Here is a 20,748-nt window from a genome sequence, read left to right as displayed (position 1 = left end):
ATTCATACCTGTCTTTAGATCTCTCCTTAGAAGCCACCTCCTCCAAGTAGTTCTCCTGGAAATCCATATGCCTATGCCCAAGGAGGTATCCCTCTTGTGATACCTTCATTGCCTTCCCCCGTTCAGTACCCGAGTCTCCGACAGCTCGTCTATAATCCTGGAAGAGGCGGGGTGTGTCTTTGTCAGCTCTGTGCTGTCTTCAATGCCCTGGGACATGACAACTCTCACTGAAGACTCAAGGCAATGTGCTCATCAGCTATCCCGGATGTGCTTAGTGCTAAGCTAAGTGCTAAGTGACTAAGCTAGTGCTTAGCCGGTGGCAGCTGCAGCTTTCCTTGGGGCCTCACTGGCTGAGATGTCGACCACCCAACATGGTCTCCAAGATGCCATCTCGGGTTAAGAATGGCTGATTTCCAATGTTAGCAGTTAAGCATGTCGAGACGGCCTCAGGGCCCAGGCAGTTCTGGGCAAAATGTTTGAACTATGAATTAGCCACAGGTCAATACTTGAATGGTGTTCGAGAGGGGCTGGTGGGGGCAGAGAGGAGGGGCAGGGCAGAGAGTTTTAGGCAGGAAAAGAACAGAAGACAGAATTTCAGGCTGCACCCCTACAGGGCGTTTCACACCCACCTGGGCAAACAGTTCTCTCCAGTAAGATCAAGAGACAGAGTTCCAGAAAAGTCTATGAGATGAGCTGGAGAGATGGCTCAGCCGATAAGGTGATTGCCGCCCAAGCAGCAGGAGGACCTGAGTTTATAACACCCAGAACTTTTTCTCTCGCGCGCTCTTGTTTATACACACACACACACACACACACACACACACACACACGGATTGGGGGGAGGGAAGGGAGGGAGCAACTGAAGTAAAGCAACTGAAGTTTGTGCAAAGTTTAAGCTGGTACAGGCTCAGGCACCAGCACCCTTCCCCCAGGGTCCCCAAAGCCCACACACACAGTCCAGAGGTTTCCACAAATTCCTTTATTGATACAGCAAAAAATGGGAAAGAACAAGGTCCGCTAGTGACCCACAGGATCGAAAAGTGCAAATGTACTCCAACTTCAAACAAAGATGGGAGTGACAGGCCTTGACCACTGGGGCCATGAACTGCGCGATTAAGACGTCCTTAACCACACAGTTGTGATAGCAGTCAACCAGGTCTGATTAACTCTTTGGTCTCTTTTATTGGAACAAACTTGGGTTGTAACGGAGACCCTCAAAGTGTATCCCAATGTGCGGTTTGGGGTCAGAAGGCACGTTAAAAAGCTGCCCGTGCTGGAATACTTCAAGTCAAGCGACTAAGACAAGGAAACTTTTCTATTCTCCAAAAGGTGCTAAAATAGTCCTAAATATCCAATACTGCCAGAGGCAGATTCCATACCAGTTAGCTGCAGGTCTTCACCAATTCTGTCTACATGATCCGGAATTTGCTACCCTCTCTTGACTTCCGCTAGCATTATCCCCACCCCCACCATGTGCCGTAAAAAAAAAAAATAAGGTGATATGTTACGGACACGCAATTAAAGACAAAGAAGCTAACGCACCACACAGGGGTAACACTGAGCGAGTTGCCCTCCTGAGGGATGTCAGAAATGTGGACAAACTTCATTCTCTCCACATGGGAGGAACTTTTGTGTAGACGGGGGGGAAAAGCCAGGAAGCCCAGTTCTGTGGAAACCGCAACTTCCTCTGGGAGGTGACAAAAGATGCCTCAGAAGCAAGCTCAGCTGGTGGCAATTTTGGTGAGAGACACTGAGTCAGAAAGAGACGGAAATGCTGGGAGTAAAGCCCGCAGGATTCTTGGAGAGGCCGATAGTACAAAGCCATGGAATTTGGCCAAAAGATGGAACACGGGCTGTTTTGGTTGCTGTTTTGCTGGTGTTTAATGCCTTCAACCAACATTGTGAAGTCCCGGGCTAGGTTCGACCAAGGACAACAACCAAAGAAATTAATTTTCGGAAAGGAACCAAATACAAAGAAAGAATGTATTCCACAATTCCGCCTCATTACTCATCCACAAACTCCAGCCAGGGAGAGAAGCTGACCCCAAATCACCAGCAAAGAAAATCCAGAAATAGCCCCAAGTGTTTTAGTTGAGATTCTGACTGGAGAGTCAGGCTTGCATGGGAACCCTACCAGAAACTGGGGATAAATGTTATCTGTAGCTTTGTTAATTTTTTCTGTTGTTATTCCTATAATAAAGCTTAACTCTGATTAAAGCAGAAATGAGCTAGTTAGCACACCTCCACGTATATATAACCATCATCTCCACGGCAAAGAATATAAATTTATATATACTCGGAGGAAAGGTTAACTGTGTAAGGCAAGGCGTCACAAACGGGTGGCCTCAGGTTCAACCAACTTTCTGCTCACTCGGTGGTTTTAGACATTTTAAATTATAGCTTAAATTAAAAACCAGTGAGTTTCAGTATTTTAATCTGAAATTAGCCCCACCTTTTCTTTGCCCTCTTTAAGGTAGGCACAGCCCCTGCCACCCTCCCCACCCTCATTTATTTTCCTGCCTTCCGGCTACTGAGTTTGTGACTCCTGCCTGGAAATAGCACATACCTAAAAAACACACTTCTTCACCTAAAACACCCTCCCACCCTCGAGGGATCTTCATCTGTCTCCCTCTTCCCATTTCTCCCTTTCCCGTTCATCTTAAGTCCCCCTGTCCCCAATCCTCAGACAATATTTGCATCCACTCAAACCGTCCTCTCTTTCCATTCCAACTTCATTTTGCAAAACACATTCTCCCATCCCACGAACATTCCAGGAAGGCTCCGAGCCGGGCAGTGGGAGTCACTGAGTGTCTGACTGTAAAAGGGCTGAGTCATCTTCCTCAAAACATCTTTGGGCACTGGCTAAACGACTCTTTAGTTTTTGGTAGAGCCATCTTCTATGAGAATATTGGCATATGTGACTCTCCAGTACCAAATATACACCCAAAATGTGTACACGTCAAACAGAGGCTGTGCCGGTAGCTGTAACGAAAGGCAGAACTCAGCTGAACGCAGGGGCCTCGGGCAGCCACCGCAACGGCTGTATTATTGCATCTGTACACAGTACATGCTTCAGATCGCTAAACATTGATCAAAATTGATCGAAATCTCTTAAGTTTTGGTTGCCACATATCAAGAACAACTGTTCAGCATGGCATTTAAATAAAACGTTAATATTTCTTTAATTCACAAGCACAATGCCCATTAATTTAATAATAATAATAATATAATAAAATTTAAAAGCTTTGAGGATGGATGAAATTTTGGTTAATTAACCAAAAAAATAAAAATAAAAATAACGGAAAAACCCTACAAGAAAGATATTTATATTTATGACAATAACCAGTTTTATACTTTAAAATATTATCACGATTAAAAAAATCTAATAATTGGAAAATTGCCTCATTGTCCCCTATTCCAACTTAGTGACTACAGAGGAATCAACAGGCTGAGTATGGAAACAGGTGTAGTATACACACAGATGAACACACATACCACACACACACACACACACCACACACACACACACACATACTCATACACACAATCTTCCCTTGGCATTGACTTTTTTAATTAAAATAAAACCCACTGTGCAGTTTCTGTCCTTGCAAGAGGATGACGGAACACCCCCTACATCCAATGCCGTACCTTATGACCAAATATTGGCCTCAAAAAAGTAGGAATGACCTTAGGGTATCAAGAGGAATGGTCCCCAAAACAACTCACTGAGACAGCTGTTCCTCTTTCAGTTGCAAAGGACACAGAAGCCAATATAGCTCTACCGAGAAGTTCCCTACAATCTATTCCCATCGATTGCCAACCCGGTGCCCTAAAGAAAGGGGGTTTGCAGAGTTCCCTCTAGAGAGCTAAGACATTAAACAATGGCCTTATTCATGTGACTATTTTCATCCTCCAACCTTCACTTTAAAGAATCTACTTAAAAAAGAAAATCCCTAAGTATATTGCTGAGGTGGCCGCACTTCCCACTAGGAGAGAGGAAGGTGGAACATTCTAAACGTGAAGTGCCCTTCGGAGCTGTCAGGAAGCTGGGAGGTTGAGAGGCACAGGAGAATGGGCTCTTCCCAACTGAAAGATGCCCCCGGCCTGGGGAAGCTCACGGTCGAGAAGAGGAAAACACTATAAGGCCAGCTCCCTGACTTCTCCTTCAGCTCCTGTGGCCCACCTCTTCTGCCCACTGGTGAGAAATGGTAGGTCTCCAGGCACAGACTGCAAGCTACTATTTTACAGGTCATTCACAGAAGCAAGAGCTGGCCTCCAAGACTCTGTAAGGTTATCTGGGCAATCAAGAACCTTCCAACCACTACCCCAACACAAGGCATCACCAAAGCCGAGCCCTAGCTAGGCAACATGCCAAGCATTTTCTCCCCACAGATCCTTAAATCTGAAACACGCCTGCAGTGCTGCTTGCTCAGAAACTTTGAAACAAAGGCGGGTTGTGTCCGGCTGACAGCGAGCCTCAGGCAGGATCTGTTTCAAGACTCGCGCTTCACACTTTTGCCAGACCTGTCTTAATTAAGGATCTTTTCCCTCTGCATTCTGCCCAGCTCAAATGAGCAGGTTCTGAGTGTCCAATCTCCACCTGTGACCTGAAGCGTGTTGAATGGTGGCTAGCTGCTTCTCAGAGCTTTGGTCTTCCAGATAACTGCGTGGAGCCCTCTTTGAATAGTCCCTGGTTCCGGCCACCACAGAACAAGAGAATGGCTGGACATAGAGGGCCGCTTGCTCTGAAAGTCTCTAACCAGCTCCCAGCCAGGTCTTAGCAAGGTCACTTAATTTATGGCAACTCCATTAATCTTGCTCAACAAACTTATGATTGCACCATTAAAAATACACAAATGCTCATGAGAATGGCTAAATTATTGCTCTGGAATGTTAACAGCTGGACTAGAATTTCAACTCTAGTTGTGGATAAGTATTCCCCCCCTTTTAAAAACAAAACTAGGGGCCCTGGATGTGCAGCTCTGTTGTGAAGTAGCTGCCTAGCATACGCAAGACCCAGGAGTCCAACCCCGTAACTGAAACAAACATACAGCACCCCTCCAAAAACATGAACACCTAGTTGAGAACCTAGCATCTAACAAGTAGGCATGTAAAACATGATTGCTTCAAATAATTTGGGGGCAGAGATATGTGAGCGTAAGACCACCCAGGACACTCTATTGGGCCTGCAGAAGATGCCACAGCTATCTTGGGTCATGGAGCCTAGGGCAGAACATTTATGCCCACCAAAGCCTTTGATATCCTCCAAATTTCCTAACCCTTTCTGCAGCTCATCTCGGATTGAACTGCCACCCTCCCTCCCATCCTGTGGGAAAGGGACATTGGTCAGGTGGAGTGTAATCCGGGTTCATGGTTCATCTTGAGGGAAGCCCTGGTTGCGTTGACTCCGGGGTAAGGGGCATCTGGCAAGGTAGCGGGGACCGCCGTAGGCCCGGAGAAGCTGGGGCAACCTTTGCCAGGTGGACAGCAACCGCGCCGCTGCGAGCTCCCGGGCCTGCTGATCGAAGGGTGCCAGGAGGTCAACTGGAGCGGCCTCGCGCAGCACCTTGGGCAGGGGGCCCACCTCGGCGGCCGCCCCACCTGGACCCAGGACACAGTGGAAGAGGTCTCGGCGTCGCAGCAGGCAGTCCCTAAGGAACTTCACCAGCTTCTCCAAGCACTCACTCAGGTGTGCCTCGTCCCAGCTGTGCGTTGGACCGCCCTCCTTCAGAAGCACCGCCAGCAGCACCGTTTTCAGCACGTAGGAAGACAGGATGCGGCCCCAGTGGGTAGCTGCCATAGGGTCCAGCCCACGGGCACCCAGATCTCGAAGAGCTTTAAGCAGCTGCAGGCACTTAAGGTAGCAGGCACCTGGAGGAGCCCGTTCCTGAAGCCAGCCCAGCAGTTTCTGCTCCTGGCGTGCTGTATTCACACCCCACAGTGCCTCAGCGCGCAGGCCACCCGGCAGCTCTGACAGGGCTCCGCTGGGCGAGGGTGGTGGTGGCGGTGCCACAAGGAAGACGCCATCGCCCAGATGGACAGCGGGGATGAGGCGCACGGCCATGGAAAGGCGACAGCAGCCATAGTCCGTGCGGCAAGGAAGGATGTGGAGGGTGGGAGGCTGCTCCAGACCACCTGGGGTCAGGCTAACTCTACAGCGACCCTCCAGGCTGTAGCGCACTGTGGCCAAGGAGCGCTGTAGGTGCGCCTGGAACCAGCGCAGCACCAGGGTGGCAGAGAGGTGGCGTCGGCCCTGCACATCCACACAGAACCCTTCAGCAAAGGGTTTGCAGTCGCGATGCCACTGTCCTGTCGAGGTCCCCGAAGGCGAGGGCGGTGCCTTGAGGGCACAAACGAAGCAGCTGCGGAAGGCAGGAGCCAGCGTGGGCTCGGTCCCCAGGTTCCGCGGCTCCAGAGCCACCTGCGGCGGGAAGCGCAGTGGCACCAGCACGTCGAAGCTGTCTGGCCGGCGGATTTTATGCTGCTCGTAGGCGCTGCCCACCTGGATGAAATCTCCCCGGAAGGCCAAGGCCAGCGCTCCCCCGGTGATGGGGCCTGGAGACCCTCGGGCTCGGCCAGCCTGCACCAGTTCACCCACGATCCGACTCACGTGCGCCTTGCTATGACCTAACACATGCGGCGACAGGCGCACCTCGTGCTCATAGTAACTCTCCAGTAAGATGCTCAGGCCTGGCTCTTGTAAGGATCTGGCTGAAAAGTTGGCGTGGCCACAAGGGCGGGAAGAGCCTGGCAAGAGGCGCTGGCGGATGGTGTGGCGACATCGTAGGAGGATGTAGCCGAGAAGAAGGAGGATGGCCACCTTGAGCAGCGGGAAGCCGCTGTCTACGCCGTCGGGGGGCTCGGCCCGGGTTCCCTCGGTGCTGCGCAGGGCATGGTAGAGGCACACCAGCGCCGTGCATAGCCCGGTCACCACCGGCCAGAAGACCTTCAGGTTGAGTGTGTACCGCACGGACATGCCGGGAGCCCGGGCGGCCCAGGGCGCGAGCCCGGGTGATGTCCCCTGTCCAGCATGCGCGCAGCGCCCCGGCGGCCCCGCGGCCCCCGTGTCCTTGGCCTTGAAGGCGGTTCCCGGCTCGCAGCGCCGGGACCAGCAGCCCCACTGCTCTGCCTCCACTCCCAGCTCAAGTTCCCCTTCCAGGCGCCGCCCGTTCTGCACACTCCGGTCCCTGGCCGCGCCCTGTCCCTGTCCGGCTTAGTTCCTGTCGCGCTGCCCTCGACCAGCTTCTGCTCCGGACTCCTATCCTACCCTGAGCGGCCCTCCTGGCTCGGCAGCCGCTGCACACCGGGGCGATCGGCCGGGTTACTCGGGCCCCAGGATTTTCTTCGTTCGGAGGGGAAGGCCGCGCCGGGCAGCAGGGAGGAAATGCCTGAGTCTGGAGCCTCGCGGGGAGGGTGGCCCCCTCCCGGCCTCCGCCTGGATCGACGCCGGGTGGCCAGAGGGACTTTGGGACGTGCGGGAGACTGCCCTCCCAAGGGCTACTCCTGGGCCCCCTCTTGGAAGGCAGAACAGAGAAGGCTTGGTTCCGGGGCGGTGGCTGCATCGGATCCCGCAGTTACTGGGAAGTTGCCGGAGGAAGGCTTGCAACCCCACCGCCCGGCCCTCCCTTCGCCGGCCCCACCCCCAGCGCGTCCTGCTGGCGGCGTGGCAGGCCCGGGGCGGAAGTGGCCCCTTGCAGTCTGAAGCTGTGCTTTCCTGCAAACTAACATTCGCTGAGCACCTACTATGCACTAGGCAGGAGCCTAAAAGCTGGGAATGCAGCTGACAGTGTGAACGAGGCTTTTCTGCCAGTCTTTCAAGCTTACAACCCTGTAAAAAGGAACTATAAACAGTAAGGTTGATGACCACCTCCGACCCCTATGCTGGGGTCATGAGTTCAAGGCCGCCCTGGGCTACACTTAGGCAGACCCTGTCCCCAAAACAAGACCCCATAGGCAGATGTTCTGAAAGGAAGCTGGCAGAAGGAGCACAGGGTGATATTTCAGGGGTCATCCCCCAGTCCTGCCTAAACATGCAGTAGCTGGGGGGGGGGGGAGGTGGGTGGCTGAGGGGGATGGCGTTGGGCCTGAGACCTGGGAGAGCTGGAACGAGGAGGTAATGATAGTTTTTACAGGGCTGGAGTCAGGCTTGATCCCCAGCCTCAGCACCTGAGTTTAATTTTGGAACCTACATAGAGGAGGTAGAGAGAGAGGTGCTCCCAGTTACCCTCTGAGCACCTCTCTCTCTCTCTCTCTCTCTCTCTCTCTCTCTCTCTCTTTGGAGGGGGGAAGGACTAATGCCTACACTTCACTTTAATGCTAATACATACTGATTAGACATTAGCACTAATATCTATTGCTAATGAATAACCTAGTGCCTTCTCTGCTTTTCCTATAGGAAAACTAGGGCCCTGGCAGGTTCCAAAGATTGCCTGAGGTCACGCCCTTTGCAGAGCTGTGCCTTGAACTCAGGTGCATACATCTGGAAAAGCCAGAGGGCAGGATGCCTAGGGAAGAAGCTCTTGGGTCCCTTTTTGTCCTCTGGGCTTTTTTCCCTGAGTCTGAGTCCTTCCAGAACTCTGTTGGGACCTAGAAAGTCTGTGTTTTTTCATAACATGGCTACTCCCAGAAGCAATCTGAATTTATTCACACTTAAACACACCTTGCTGCTTTGTAAGGAGAGCAAGGGTGAATGCGTTAAAGCTTTGAGAGCCCAGCCATGGTCGGGAACCAGGACAAAGGGTCCTCCTAGCATTAGTGTAGTAGGTGCAGCGGACTGCGTCCTGCCACCCGGCTAGCTTTACACCCGAAATAATTACACGGAAACTGTATTCTTTTAAACACCGCTTGGTCCATTAGTTTCAGCCTCTTATTGGCTAACTCTCACATCTTGATTAACCCATTTCCATTAATCTGTGTAGCACCACGAGGTGGTGTCTTACCGGGAAGATTCTTAACCTGCGTCCATCTCGGAGAGGAGAGCTATAGCATCTGCTTCACTTCCCTTCTTTCCAGCATTCTGTTCTGTCTAGTCCACCTATCTAAGCTGCTGTCATATCAAAGGCCAAGGCAGTTTCTTTATTAACCAATAAAAATAACACATAGACAGATGACCCACCTATATCACGTTAGACTAGGAGAGTTTGATTGAACCAGTTAGTGCTATGCAGAAGTGTGTGTGTGTGCGTGCACGCACATGTGTGTGCATGAGCGTGCATCTGTTCATTCACATGCATATATGAAGGCTATAAATCAACCTTGGCTGCTATTCCTTGAGTCCACCTTGGTCTTCGAGACAGGGTCTCTCATTGGGGCCTGAGGTTGCTGATTCAGCTAGCCAGTGAGCTCCAGAGATCAGATTGCTTCCACCTGCCAGGTGCCGGGACTACACGCGAGTGCCATCATGGCCAGCCTCCCCACAGTGGTTCTGGGGGTGGAACTAGGGTTTTCACCTTTGTAAGGCAAGTGTTTTATTGACCAAGTCATTTCCCCAGCCTCCAGACATGTATTGGATCCCATCTGGGCTGCTGGTCTTCAGTCCATGTTGGCATTCCAAAGAAGTAGGCTCTGCCATCAGTGGGGGAGTGCTCCGCAGCAGAAACCAAGCAGGGATGACCTTGCCATCATGATGAAGGCAAATAGGCAAAAAGCAAACACTTTCCTCTTCCCTGTTCTTTTATTTGGGATGACACCAGAATCTGAGGCCCGGATTTAGGGTGGATAGTCCCACTTCAAATGATCCAGTGAAGAAAATCCCTCGCAGAAGTGGCCAGCTGCTTGGGTTTTAGTTGGTGCCATATGTAGGCAAGATGACAACCAAGATTTGCCATCACACACCCACCCCTTGACAACCTGCTCCTCAGTCACATCCTTATGCCATGCATAATTCCCAAATGAAAACAATAACCAGGTCATAATTTTGCCAAACATGACATAACTAGCCACATACAATCACTAATGCATTATATATTTTAGAATAGGTGGCAATGTCCCTTGAGGAATGCTTAGTTTTCTAGTGTCTCATGACCTAAACATGATAATAATCACTGATATTGTCTCATCCTATATTATATGACAGAGAAATAAAAGAAAGTGAATGCTTAATGTATTTGTTCATATGCACAGATATTCTTAACAAAGGTACAACAGAAACACTCACGTCAATTATAATCCTCCTGTCTGCAGCTGGTCTCGTGGTCTCGGCTGGTATTTATAACTTCCTCTCTCTGCTACCCGTTCTGTGTTTCCTCCACCCTCAGCACCTCGGCAGATCTTGGCTCTTTTCCTAGAGGAATGACCCATACCTTCATTCCTAGGGAATGGTACCATATCTGGGGCTCAGTGCTGGTCTCTGTTGTCGGCAGATGGGGAACTCAGCAGCAGCTGTAGCAGGGTCAGATTTGGTGAGTGGAAGTTGCAGAGAGCTCATGCCTAACCTGCCTCTCTACCATCACAGTGACTTTGTCCATGCGCCTCTTGGGTAATGACGGGCATGAAAAGAGGCTGACTGGACAGAATGAATATTAGATACGAGGTTATAGATATCTAACAAGTCGAGAGGGACAGAAATACAGCTAGGCACCTTTTAAGAAAAAACACACTCTATCGTCAGTGCAGTGAACCAAGCAGGGTAAACCCGCTTCAGATTCAGCTGACCCTAGGTCCCATAATTCCACATGCGTCTGCTTCCCTCTGCTTCTTAACTCTGATTTCTCCTAAATGGGCTATGCTTTGACAGGTCACCTCTATATGCCATGGCTAGCCTAGCCTCATGTTTCTTCTGGGTTCAGAGGGAAAGAGACTCTTGCTTTCCGAGCAGTTGTAACCAATGCTATCCTTGGGACAGTGTCAGCCACGTGTGAGCAGTGACCAGGTAAGAAAAGGCACTGATTGCTTTCCCCAGGCTTGTGCTCCCACGTCCAGAGTCTACGTAAAAGCTCGGCCTCCAAGATGACTGAATTTGAAGAAAGGCCTTTGGGTAGTTCACTAAGGTTAAATGAGGTAAAGACAGGGCCCCCATCTGATAGGATCTGTGGCCTTGTGAGGAGACATGGATGCCTGGCTATACACATTCACCAAGGAAAGATCATGAGGACCCAGGGAGAGGTGTCCATTTTCAAGCCGAGGAAGCAGCCCCCCTCAGAAGCCACAGCCTGGCAGAACTCCATCCTTCACCTCCCAGCCTCCAGACTCAGGCACAGATAAAGTCCCATTGTTAAAGTCACTCCACCTGTGGCATTTGCAGTCAGTCCAAGCTGACTAACACACTGGGTAGCCAGCCCTGGGAACAGGACACAGGGTCACTGCGGCAGGGGTGTTCCCCCAGAGAAAGTCACAGTGCTGAAGGAGGAGGGTGGGGCAGAGCAGAGGCTGCCCCGTTTATGTCTTAACCTTGCTTGGCTCTGCTCACTGCATCTCTAGGGTAGGGAGGGTTGAGTCACCTACTGGGTGGTTAATTCCCCCCACTAGATACAGTGGCATGCCATCTCCTACCACCCAAATAATGGCAACCCTGTAGAACAAAGGTCGGCAAACACTTCTGTGAGGACCCACCCTGTGGGTAGTTTCAGATCGCGAGCCTGACCTCCACAACTGCTCAGGTCTGCTCAGCAGCCCCAGCAAAGCTCTGCTCACTTTCTGGGGCCCCCAGAACAAAGCTGTACAAAAGAGTGGCTTAGACATGAAACTGCCAGGCCTGGGGGCACCTGCCTGTAATCCTAATACTCAGAAAGTTGAGATAGGAGGAGCATAAGCTTATGGCCAGCCTGGGCTACATAGTGAACTCCTGTCTCAAAATACCAGAAAGACAAAATTTCTTCACAGTTCTAGAGCCCTCTATAGCAAAACCACGTGACTGACAGACTCTTCCTCGTCCTAAAGGCCCAAAATCAAGCCTGTCCTAATTTCTCCTGGAAGTCCTTAGCATTCCTTAGCCTGCGCCCATAGCATTGCAACCTCTGCCATCTCTTTCCCATGGGATTGCTGGCATCTCGGTCTCCAAATCTCGCTCTCTTGATTTTTGAAATGTCAGTTGTAAGCTGGGCATGGTGGCTCCCATCTGTAATTTCAGCACTTGGGAAGCTAAGGCAAGAGGATTCTATGAGTTTGAAACCAGACTGGTCTACATTGTAAATACTAGACTAGCCTGAGCTGGAGTGAGACCTCATCTCAAAAAACAAAAAAACAACAAAATCAGCCACTCCAGATGTGGTGTCGCAGCCCTGTCATCCCAGCTGCTTGGGTGACGGAAGCAAGAGGATCCCAGGTCCAAGGCCTACAGTGGGTTCAAGGCCAGCACGGACAGTTTAGGGAGAACCTGCGTCAAAACTTTGAAAACTGCAGAATGGACTTGGAATGTAGGTAACTCAGTGCTAGTATGTGTGAGGGCCAGGGTTCAACAACCAGGACCATGAGTGAAGGGGAAAGATGTCAATCGGTTTTAAGGCCCACCCTAGTCTAGTATGACTTCATCTCATGTTGCTTACCTCTGCAAAAACACTTTTGAATGAAGACTGATGCATGTATCAGAGTCAGAATGTCTCCATGTGTAGTGATATTTTGTTTGTGTTTTAGCAAATTAAGATGGCCTGAAGATCAGAGTGCAGAGCTAAGCCACTAGAGGCCAGATGGTGTGGGCCCACACCTTTAATCCCAGCACTAGGGAGGTGGAGACAGGAAGGGATATGGCTGGGAGGAGAGAGGAATAAAAGGTGGGAGAAGACAAGTCAGTGGAGCCTGAGGATGCGGTCTGAGGATGCAGTCTGTGGATGCAGTCTGAGGATGCGGTCTGAGGATGCAGTCTGCAGATGCAGTCTGAGAATGCAGTCTGAGGATGCAGTCTGCAGATGCGGTCTGAGGATGCAGTCTGAGGATGCAGTCTGTGGATGCAGTCTGAGGATACAGTCTGAGGATGCGGTCTGAGGATGCAGTCTGCGGATGCGGTCTGAGGATGCTGTCTGAGGATGCAGTCTGAGGGTGCAGTCTGAGGGTGCAGTCTGAGGATGCATTCTGAGGTGCAGTCTGAGGATGCTGTCTGTGGCTGTGGTCTGAGGGTGCAGTCTGAGGGTGTGGTCTGAGGGTGTAGTCTAAAGAGTCAGTCTGAGGTGCTGTCTGTGGATGTAGTCTGAGGATGTAGTCTGAGGTGCAGTCTGAAGCAATCAGTCAGAGAAGGCAGCCTGAGGACAGGATCACCCATTTGGTCTGAGGATTCGATAGAGGTACAATGTGTCTCTAGTGACTGGCTGCACTGTTTCTCTGATGTCTCAGCTTTTGCCTCCTAATACCTGACTCTGGGTTTTTATGAAGAACAATTAGAATTCACACAACATCCATGCTTGGGGGATCCCTGACCCCAAATCGTTGTAGCAGCTTCAGAAAGCAGGTCAATGAGGGGATGGGGTTGACTCTACTGCTTATTTATAGATGCTGAAGCCTGAATTTCTAAGCAGTCTCATGTCCTGAAATATACACTGTAAGTGGATATTTCTCTCCTGCCCAACTATTCCGAAATACCCGGTGGCCACTTCCCAAATAATTGACTCAGAGGCTTAATATTACTTATAAATGCTTGACTGATAGCTCAGGCTTCTTACTAGCTGACTCTTACATTTTAAATTAACCCATGTTCCTTATACACTCTGCCACATGGTGGTACCTTTATTAGCATGACACCTTTGTCTTCTGATCCCTCTGTGTCTGCTGGTGACTCCTGACTCTGCCCTTCTTCTTCCCATCATCCTTAGTTTGGTCACCCTGCCTATACTTCCTGCCTGGCTACTGGCCAGTCAGCGTTTTATTAAAACAATTCAAGTAACAAATCTTTACAGTGTACAAGAGGATTATTACACAGCGATACGTTGAATTTTTCCCTTAACTACTTAAGACCATAAACCAGGCATAATAATATACACCTATAATCCTAGCACTCAGGAGGCTCAGGCAGGGGGAATTATGACTGCAATATATAGACTTGAGCAAGACTATATTTCAAAGACTACAGAGCAAGACCCTTTCCAAAAACCAATTAGTTACTTGATGCCAAAAAGAAAAAAAAATGTCAACTTAAGGAGCACATGAAGATTTGCTGCCCTTGACCTTGGAGACAAAGCATTAGGAATTTTTACATAGCATTTTCCCCAGTACTGGACAGAATAAGTTACAGAAAGAATTTCTCCCCCTGCCTTCTTTTTTCGAGCCAGGGTTTCTATGTAGCTTTGGAGCCTTTCCTGGAACTAGCTCTTGTAGACCAGGCTGGCCTCGAACTCACAGAGATCCACCTGTCTCTGCATCCCCAGTGCTGAGACTGAAAGTGTGTGCCACCATGACACCATTTGGGTTTCCTTCTCTCTGACCACAGCTTCAAGGGCTCAGTGGTCACTGGGCTCCATGCATGGGCCACAGCGGAATGGGAAGAGTTAAGAACATCATGGCGGCAGGTGGGGGGGGGGGGGGCTGCTTCATCTCATGGTACACAGGATGGGAAGTAGAAACCAGGTATCTTCTTTGAAATCAAACCCCAGGGGCCTACTTCCTTCCACCTAGGACCACTAACCTCCTAGAATAGTGAGAGCAACTTGGAACCCTGACATATGAACCATTGGAGGACATTTTATATTCCAACAGTGAAGGCACATAGATCCCCGGTCTTTTGAGCCGGCAGGTCTGAGTGGACTATATACTCAAATTTAGGGCTAAGAATAAACTTTTATTTTGTTCAAAGCAAAATAATAAGGACAGTAAAAAGAATCAGGGTGCTGGGTAGTCGGGGTGCAGTCCCAGCACAGTACTGGGTGCTGGGATCAGCAACTGACATTTCTATGCCTTGTGTGTCTCAGCCTAAGGTAAAGCCCTATCCTGCCACTGTAATCAAATCTGTCCGCCTCACTTGCCTGCCTTGTCCCAGCAGCATCCTACCTGATCCTCTACTCCTGACCCCCAAACTCCTAACCCAGCACCGGAGTGGCTTTTCTACACCCTGATCAAACCACACAGGCCTCTGTTCTGAAACTGGAGCGGGCTTTTTCTTTGGGCTGCCAGCTCACAGAAAACCACATGGAGACTTACTATTATGAAATTAAGCTCTTATAACTTAAATTAACCCATTTCTATTCATCTCTGCGTTGCCATGTGCCTTGTGGCTTTTACCTCTCCTCCTGCATGTCTTGTTCTCACTATGTCTGCTGGTGACTTCACCTTTCCTTCTTCCCAGACTGCTCTGTCCCCACAAGTCCCACCTAACCTCTTCCTGCCTAGCTGTTGGCCATTCAGCTCTTTATTAACCAGCCACAGTAACATGTCTCCACACTGCGTAAAGGAACAGTCCACAACAGGAACTTGTCACGCTTTCTGTGTTTAGAATAAAATCCCCAAACCTGGTCCCCATAGTCTCTGAGACCCTGCTGAAAGTGGCTCCTGTCATTTCGAGTCCTCTCTCTGCCCCCGCCTCTCTTCTCCACACTCCCTGTCCTCCGTTCCTCTGTCACATTCCTGTCTTTAGGCTTGCTGTCCCCTTCCCTTGCTCTTCCCCGTTTACTTTACTTATTTTTTTCTGTTGCTAGGATAAAACACTGATCAAGGACAACTTCCAGGTCACACTCCATCACTGAGCGAACTCAGAACACGGAGGCAGGAACTGATCTAGGACCATGGGGGATGCTGCCTGCTGCCTTGCTCTCCATGGCTTGCTTGCCCTGTTTTCTTAAACAGCCCAGGATCACCTGCCCAGGGGTGGTACCACACACACAGGAGACTGGAGTCCCCCCCCCCCCCCCCATCATTCATTAATCAACAAAATTTCCCCATAGGCCAATCTGATGGAGGCTCTCTTAGAGACATCAGGGCCAAAGCAATTCTGACAAAGGGAAGCATTTAACTGGAGGCCTGCTTACAGCTTCAGATGTTAGTTCATTATCCTCCTGGAGGGGAGCATGGGGGCACACAGGCAGACATTGTGCTGGAGAAGTAGCTGAGCTACATCCTGATCCCCAGGCAGGAAAAAAAAAAAAAAAGAATAGCATTGGGCCTGGGTGTTTGAAACCTCATAGTCCTTCCCAGGCCCCAGGCGACACTTCCTCCAACAAGGCCACACTTCCTAATCCTCCCAATTCTTTCAAAGAGTTCGACTCCCTGGTGACTAAACTTTTAAATATACAGCCAATGGGGGTCACAGTTATTCAAATGACCTCAGAGGCAATTCCACAGTTAAGGTTCCCTCTTCCTCGCTGATTCTAGCTTGTGTCACATTGACAAGAAGCAAACCATCCTTACTGTTCCCTCTCTGTGCTGTTCCTTCCTTTACCCTTACCATCCCCCTGACAAGTGACTCATAGCTCACTCCCTCACTTTCTCCACAGCTTTACTCAAAATCCTCCTGTCAGGGACATCTCCCTTAACCCTGCCCACGCGACCCTAGGACAGCAGTCCCACCATTCTCTGCTCCCACACCCCACTTTATTTTTCTCCCAAACATCACTCACCCTCTGCTCTATGAAACAGTGGTCTCTCTACCTCCTTGGAATCAACAAACTGTGTGCTGAAAAATGTTTAAAATTTTCATCTGGGACTAGGGAGATGGGTAAAGCACTTGCTTCAAAATCATGAAGATCCGAGTTCAAATCTCCACAAACCCTTAAAAACGCAGGCATGGCGGCGTGCATCTCAATTCAGTGCTCCTCCAGCGGAAGGAGAGAGCTGTTGTCTGATGTTGTCCTCTGCCCTCTACCCACACCACACGCTGTGGCTGCACGGGATATGGAGTATGTGTCATCCTTGTCCTCCTGAAGGGAGCTACAAACTCAGACCTATGTCTGTTCACTAATGTAGCCCTGGCTCCCAGAACGGTGTCCAAGACATGGTAATCTATGATGAATATGGTCAGGCATTTGCTTAATGGCAGGTTACATTCTACGAGAAGCTTTGCTTAGCAATCTGGTTGTTTCAAGAACATCACAGACTATACTTGCACGCACTAAGGGTATCATCATCCATGGGACCACCGGAGTTCATTCTGGAATAAAGCTCGCCGCTCTTGACTGTATTTGCTGAGTGTTTCAGTCTTGTGTCTGCGGTGAAATCATGACACACTGTATGACTTAAAACCGCCCAGGTCTCATCTCTCAGTGCTGTGGTTTGAGTGTGAAATGGCCACACAGGATAAGGTTTGATCGCTTGGTCTCCAGCTGGCTGTGCTGTCTGCAGAAGCCATGGGACCTTGGCACAGGAGACATGACTGCAAGAAGCCAGTCACAGGGTGGGGGTGAGGGTGCCTCTGAGGGTTATGCCCTGTCCGCACCCCACCAGAGCTCTCTGCTTCCTGATCCACCTGGATGTGAACAAGTCTATTCCCATCCCCCATGCCTTCCCTACCATGCTAGACTGTGCCACAGACAGACTCTAAGCCACAAGCCAAAATAAGATCTTCCTTCCTGTACTGGTTACTGTTCTGCGGCTGTGACAAAGACAACTTATGGAAGGAAGGGTTTATTAGGAACTGTGGCCCCTGAGGGATAAGAGTCCATCACCAGCACAGCAGAGAGGCGTGAAAGGAGGCAGGTGTGGAGGGCATCAAGCGCTCACAGATAAGCACTGGAGAAACCAGGAATGTTAGTCATGCAGAATTGTCCTTTCACTGGAGACAACCTGTTTTCCACCCAGAAGGCGAGGAGTAGGTGACGTTAAGACTTGGTGACCTTTGCTATCTGTTGAGTCAGGCTCCACCCAGATCCCCCAGAATGTTCATCCCAGACTCTCCCTCCCTAGACCTTTATCTTTGGCCTTGTTTCTCAGGCAATAGAACCAATCCTTAGGTGAGATGTCACCTGTACTAACCTTTACACTTTCTCCAGAGCCCAGCCCTTGAGCTATAAAACCCATCTTCATGGTAGAGGTCACTTTTGCAAGAGAGTTTCAATGTAGTCACGCCTTAAGCTTTATCGTGCACATGAGATTGGGATAGTTGTTACTAGGAAACTCTTTTCCAAAACTCTATTGGACTTAAATGTGTATGAAATAAACTGGCTGGTGTCAAACTCCTGACGTTGGAACCAGCACCCAGCTAACTAGATCATCCTGAACCGGCTTGGCTTTCCTTCTCACTCTGCGTGGATGGAGTAGACGTTTCCCTCCCACTGTGATGCTTACAGGGACCTCACAGGCAGTGACAGCAGCAGGGACAGCTGGAGGGCTCATGTCTCAAACCAAGAGGCAGAGAGAGAGCATTGGAAATGGAACAAAGTTTTTGAAACCTCAGAGTCTACTCCCAGTGACACACTTCCCCCAGCAAGGCCACACACCTCCTAAGCCTACCCAAAAAGTGTCACCAACTGGGGACCAAGTATTTTGATGCCCGAGAATATGGAGGGCATCACACTCTCCACGGTCCCTTAAGTGGCTTGTTGTGCATCCTGTCACAGCAACAAGGACACAATGAATGTCTGTACTTCCAGTTCTGTGGAACAGAATTTGGAAATCGAGGTGTCAGTAGGGCTGGGCTCAATTCCAAGAAGAGCATCCTTCCTGTCTCTTCTACCTCCTGATGCTCCAGGCACTCCAGGTTTGTGGCTGTAAAACTCCAGCCCCTGCCTATGCCCACACATGGACTTCTCCTCTGAGACTCTGTCTCCTTTCCTGTTTCTTTTCTTTTCTTTCAAGACAGGGTTTCTCTGCAGTCCTGGCTGTCCTGGAACTCACTCTCCAGGTCTCTTAGACCAGGCTGTCCTTAAATTCACAGAAATCCATCTACTTCTGTCTCCTGGGTGCTTGTGATTAAAGATGTGCACCACCACCACCACCCTGCTCCTTTTCCTGTTTCTTATAAGGACTCAGTTTTTTATTTTGTGTCTACAGGGGTAATCTCCTGGACTCCATCAAGAGATGATTAAGAGTTTTTAATTCAAAAATCTTTAATTACATCTGCAAAAATTATATTCTTTTCCCAAATAAGGTAATACTCAGGGGTGGGCATGTTTTTTTTTAGGAATGTGAGGGCCAGTCTTCGCTGTCAACTTGTCTGCATTTATAATCACCAAAGAGATGTAACTCTAGGTCTGTCTGTGAGGGCGTTTCTGGAGCGGTTCAGCGAAGAGGGAAGACCTGCCCTGAATGTAGGCAGCACCATCCTGTGGGCTGGTGTCCTAGACTGCAGAAGAAACAAACAAACAAACAAATGTGGGGAAGGAAGCCAACCCAGAGCCAGCAATCACCTGTCTGCACCCAATCCACCCGTACGAGGACAAGCAGCCTCCTGCCACCACTGTGCCTTCCTATCGTGAGCCCAAACCAACTCTTCCTTCTTTAAGATGCTTTTGGGTGGTATCTGGTCACAATGAAGAGAGTATGGAATGCATGGCCACCTGTGCTGAGTAATGCTGGGTTCCTGCCGCGGTTCTTGGCCCCTGTTTCTTCAGAGCGTTTCTGGAGCTGGAAGCTCAGAGCTTGGAGCTTGGAGCATCCGCAGTTGGTATGGACCACATACAACTTCATCCATTGCTTCCTTCACTGCCCACATCTTCCATACCACTGTGGGTTCTCAAGTGTGCCGGGCAGCAGGGAACTTGAAAGAAAACGAGGCATCCTGAGGTTACAGAATAGAAAGGTCCACTCCAGAAAAGAACCCATTCCTTAGACTCCAGATAATCTTTTCATTAGAAAAGTCTCCGTTAGAGTTGGTCCTGAAGGTGTAGGTGTGAGAGAACCCACCCTGAGGACGTGAAAGCAGGAGCAATGGCCCCACCCCTTGCTCATCCCTGCAAGGGGTGAACTAGCTAGAGCCATGCAGGAAAGCTCACCCTGGTGGGACAGGGAGAGCTGGCAGGCTAACCAACCCTGCAGCTACCCAGGCCCAGAACTAAGGCTGTGTGTTGACCCACCCAACATCCACCCCATCTGTACTCCTGGAGCATGAGGTGGGAGTCGGGTGGGGCAGTCCTGTGGACCCCGGGCTGCAGGATCCCTGCCACACAGGGCAGCAGGGGGATGTCCAGGAAGAGTCCCAGGGAGGGTCCAGCGGTCGATCCTGTAGCAGAGACCAGGAACCTCAAGTCAGACCAATTATTCTTTGCGATGAATGCCTACATGTGAAAATGTATAGACAAAGGGGTTTACTGCGTGTCTCACTGCGTTATACCGCAGCTTCCATTACAGGATTCTCCATTTCTTCCTCCCCACCCCCCAACTTCTTCTCTTAAATTTTGTTCTGTTTTTTTGGGGGGAGGTGGGGAGGCAGGTGAGATCAGAAGACATGATGTGGAGACATGATGTGAAAGACACAAAGAATAAATAAAATGAAAATTAAAAAATTAGTGAAGTAAGCAAAGTTTTAAAAAATATCTCCATTAATGTTTAATACATGATGAAGGGCCCACCCGGATCTTAACAGCCCAGCAAGGCAATGCACACCTCCCTCTATCTCCTGACAGCAGAAAGGGGGAAGAGAAAGAAGTGACAGGAGGGCCAGGAGCAGCGACAGGCGGTCAGCTTAATGGACAGGTCTGTGGATCTGTGCCAGGTGCCTCCTGGCCCATGTTGAGCGTCATCTGAACTGTCTGAGCCTGCAGTGAGGCTGGTGCCGTTTCCTGTTTAGGGAAAGTGAAACTGAGAGAGGGGAACAGATTTGTCCCAGGTCACACATCAGGCACGCCTGATTCCCCAGCAAGGTTCTTACCCTTTGGCCTCTATTGCCTGGCACGTTGTTTGAGAAGCAAAGGAGCATCCTGGGAAGGCAGGTTTTGGTCCATCTCCCTCACTATGTACGGG

At 50.0% G+C, this 20,748-nt stretch overlaps 1 protein-coding gene across 1 annotated transcript; it reads right to left on the bottom strand.

The window, feature by feature from the left end:
* Window positions 1–960: 960 nt before the first annotated feature.
* Itpripl2 (ITPRIP like 2) lies at window positions 961–7,168 on the bottom strand. The gene has a single exon (XM_041666503.1). The coding sequence runs from the start codon at window positions 6,974–6,976 to the stop codon at window positions 5,369–5,371; it is 1,608 nt and encodes a 535-aa protein (XP_041522437.1). The 5' UTR covers window positions 6,977–7,168; the 3' UTR covers window positions 961–5,368.
* Window positions 7,169–20,748: the final 13,580 nt, after the last annotated feature.

The sequence above is a fragment of the Microtus oregoni genome, unplaced genomic scaffold, assembly GCF_018167655.1.
Source record: "Microtus oregoni isolate MIOR12 unplaced genomic scaffold, Mior012 000016F_ref0000370, whole genome shotgun sequence".
In the NCBI taxonomy this organism is placed as follows: domain Eukaryota; kingdom Metazoa; phylum Chordata; class Mammalia; order Rodentia; family Cricetidae; genus Microtus; species Microtus oregoni.
This window is presented reverse-complemented; position numbering and strand designations above follow the sequence as displayed.

What these genes read in the sequence shown, in the direction of transcription:
- Itpripl2 (XM_041666503.1), bottom strand. Translation starts at nt 6,976, where the DNA reads ATGTCCGTGCGGTACACACTCAACCTGAAGGTCTTCTGGCCGGTGGTG.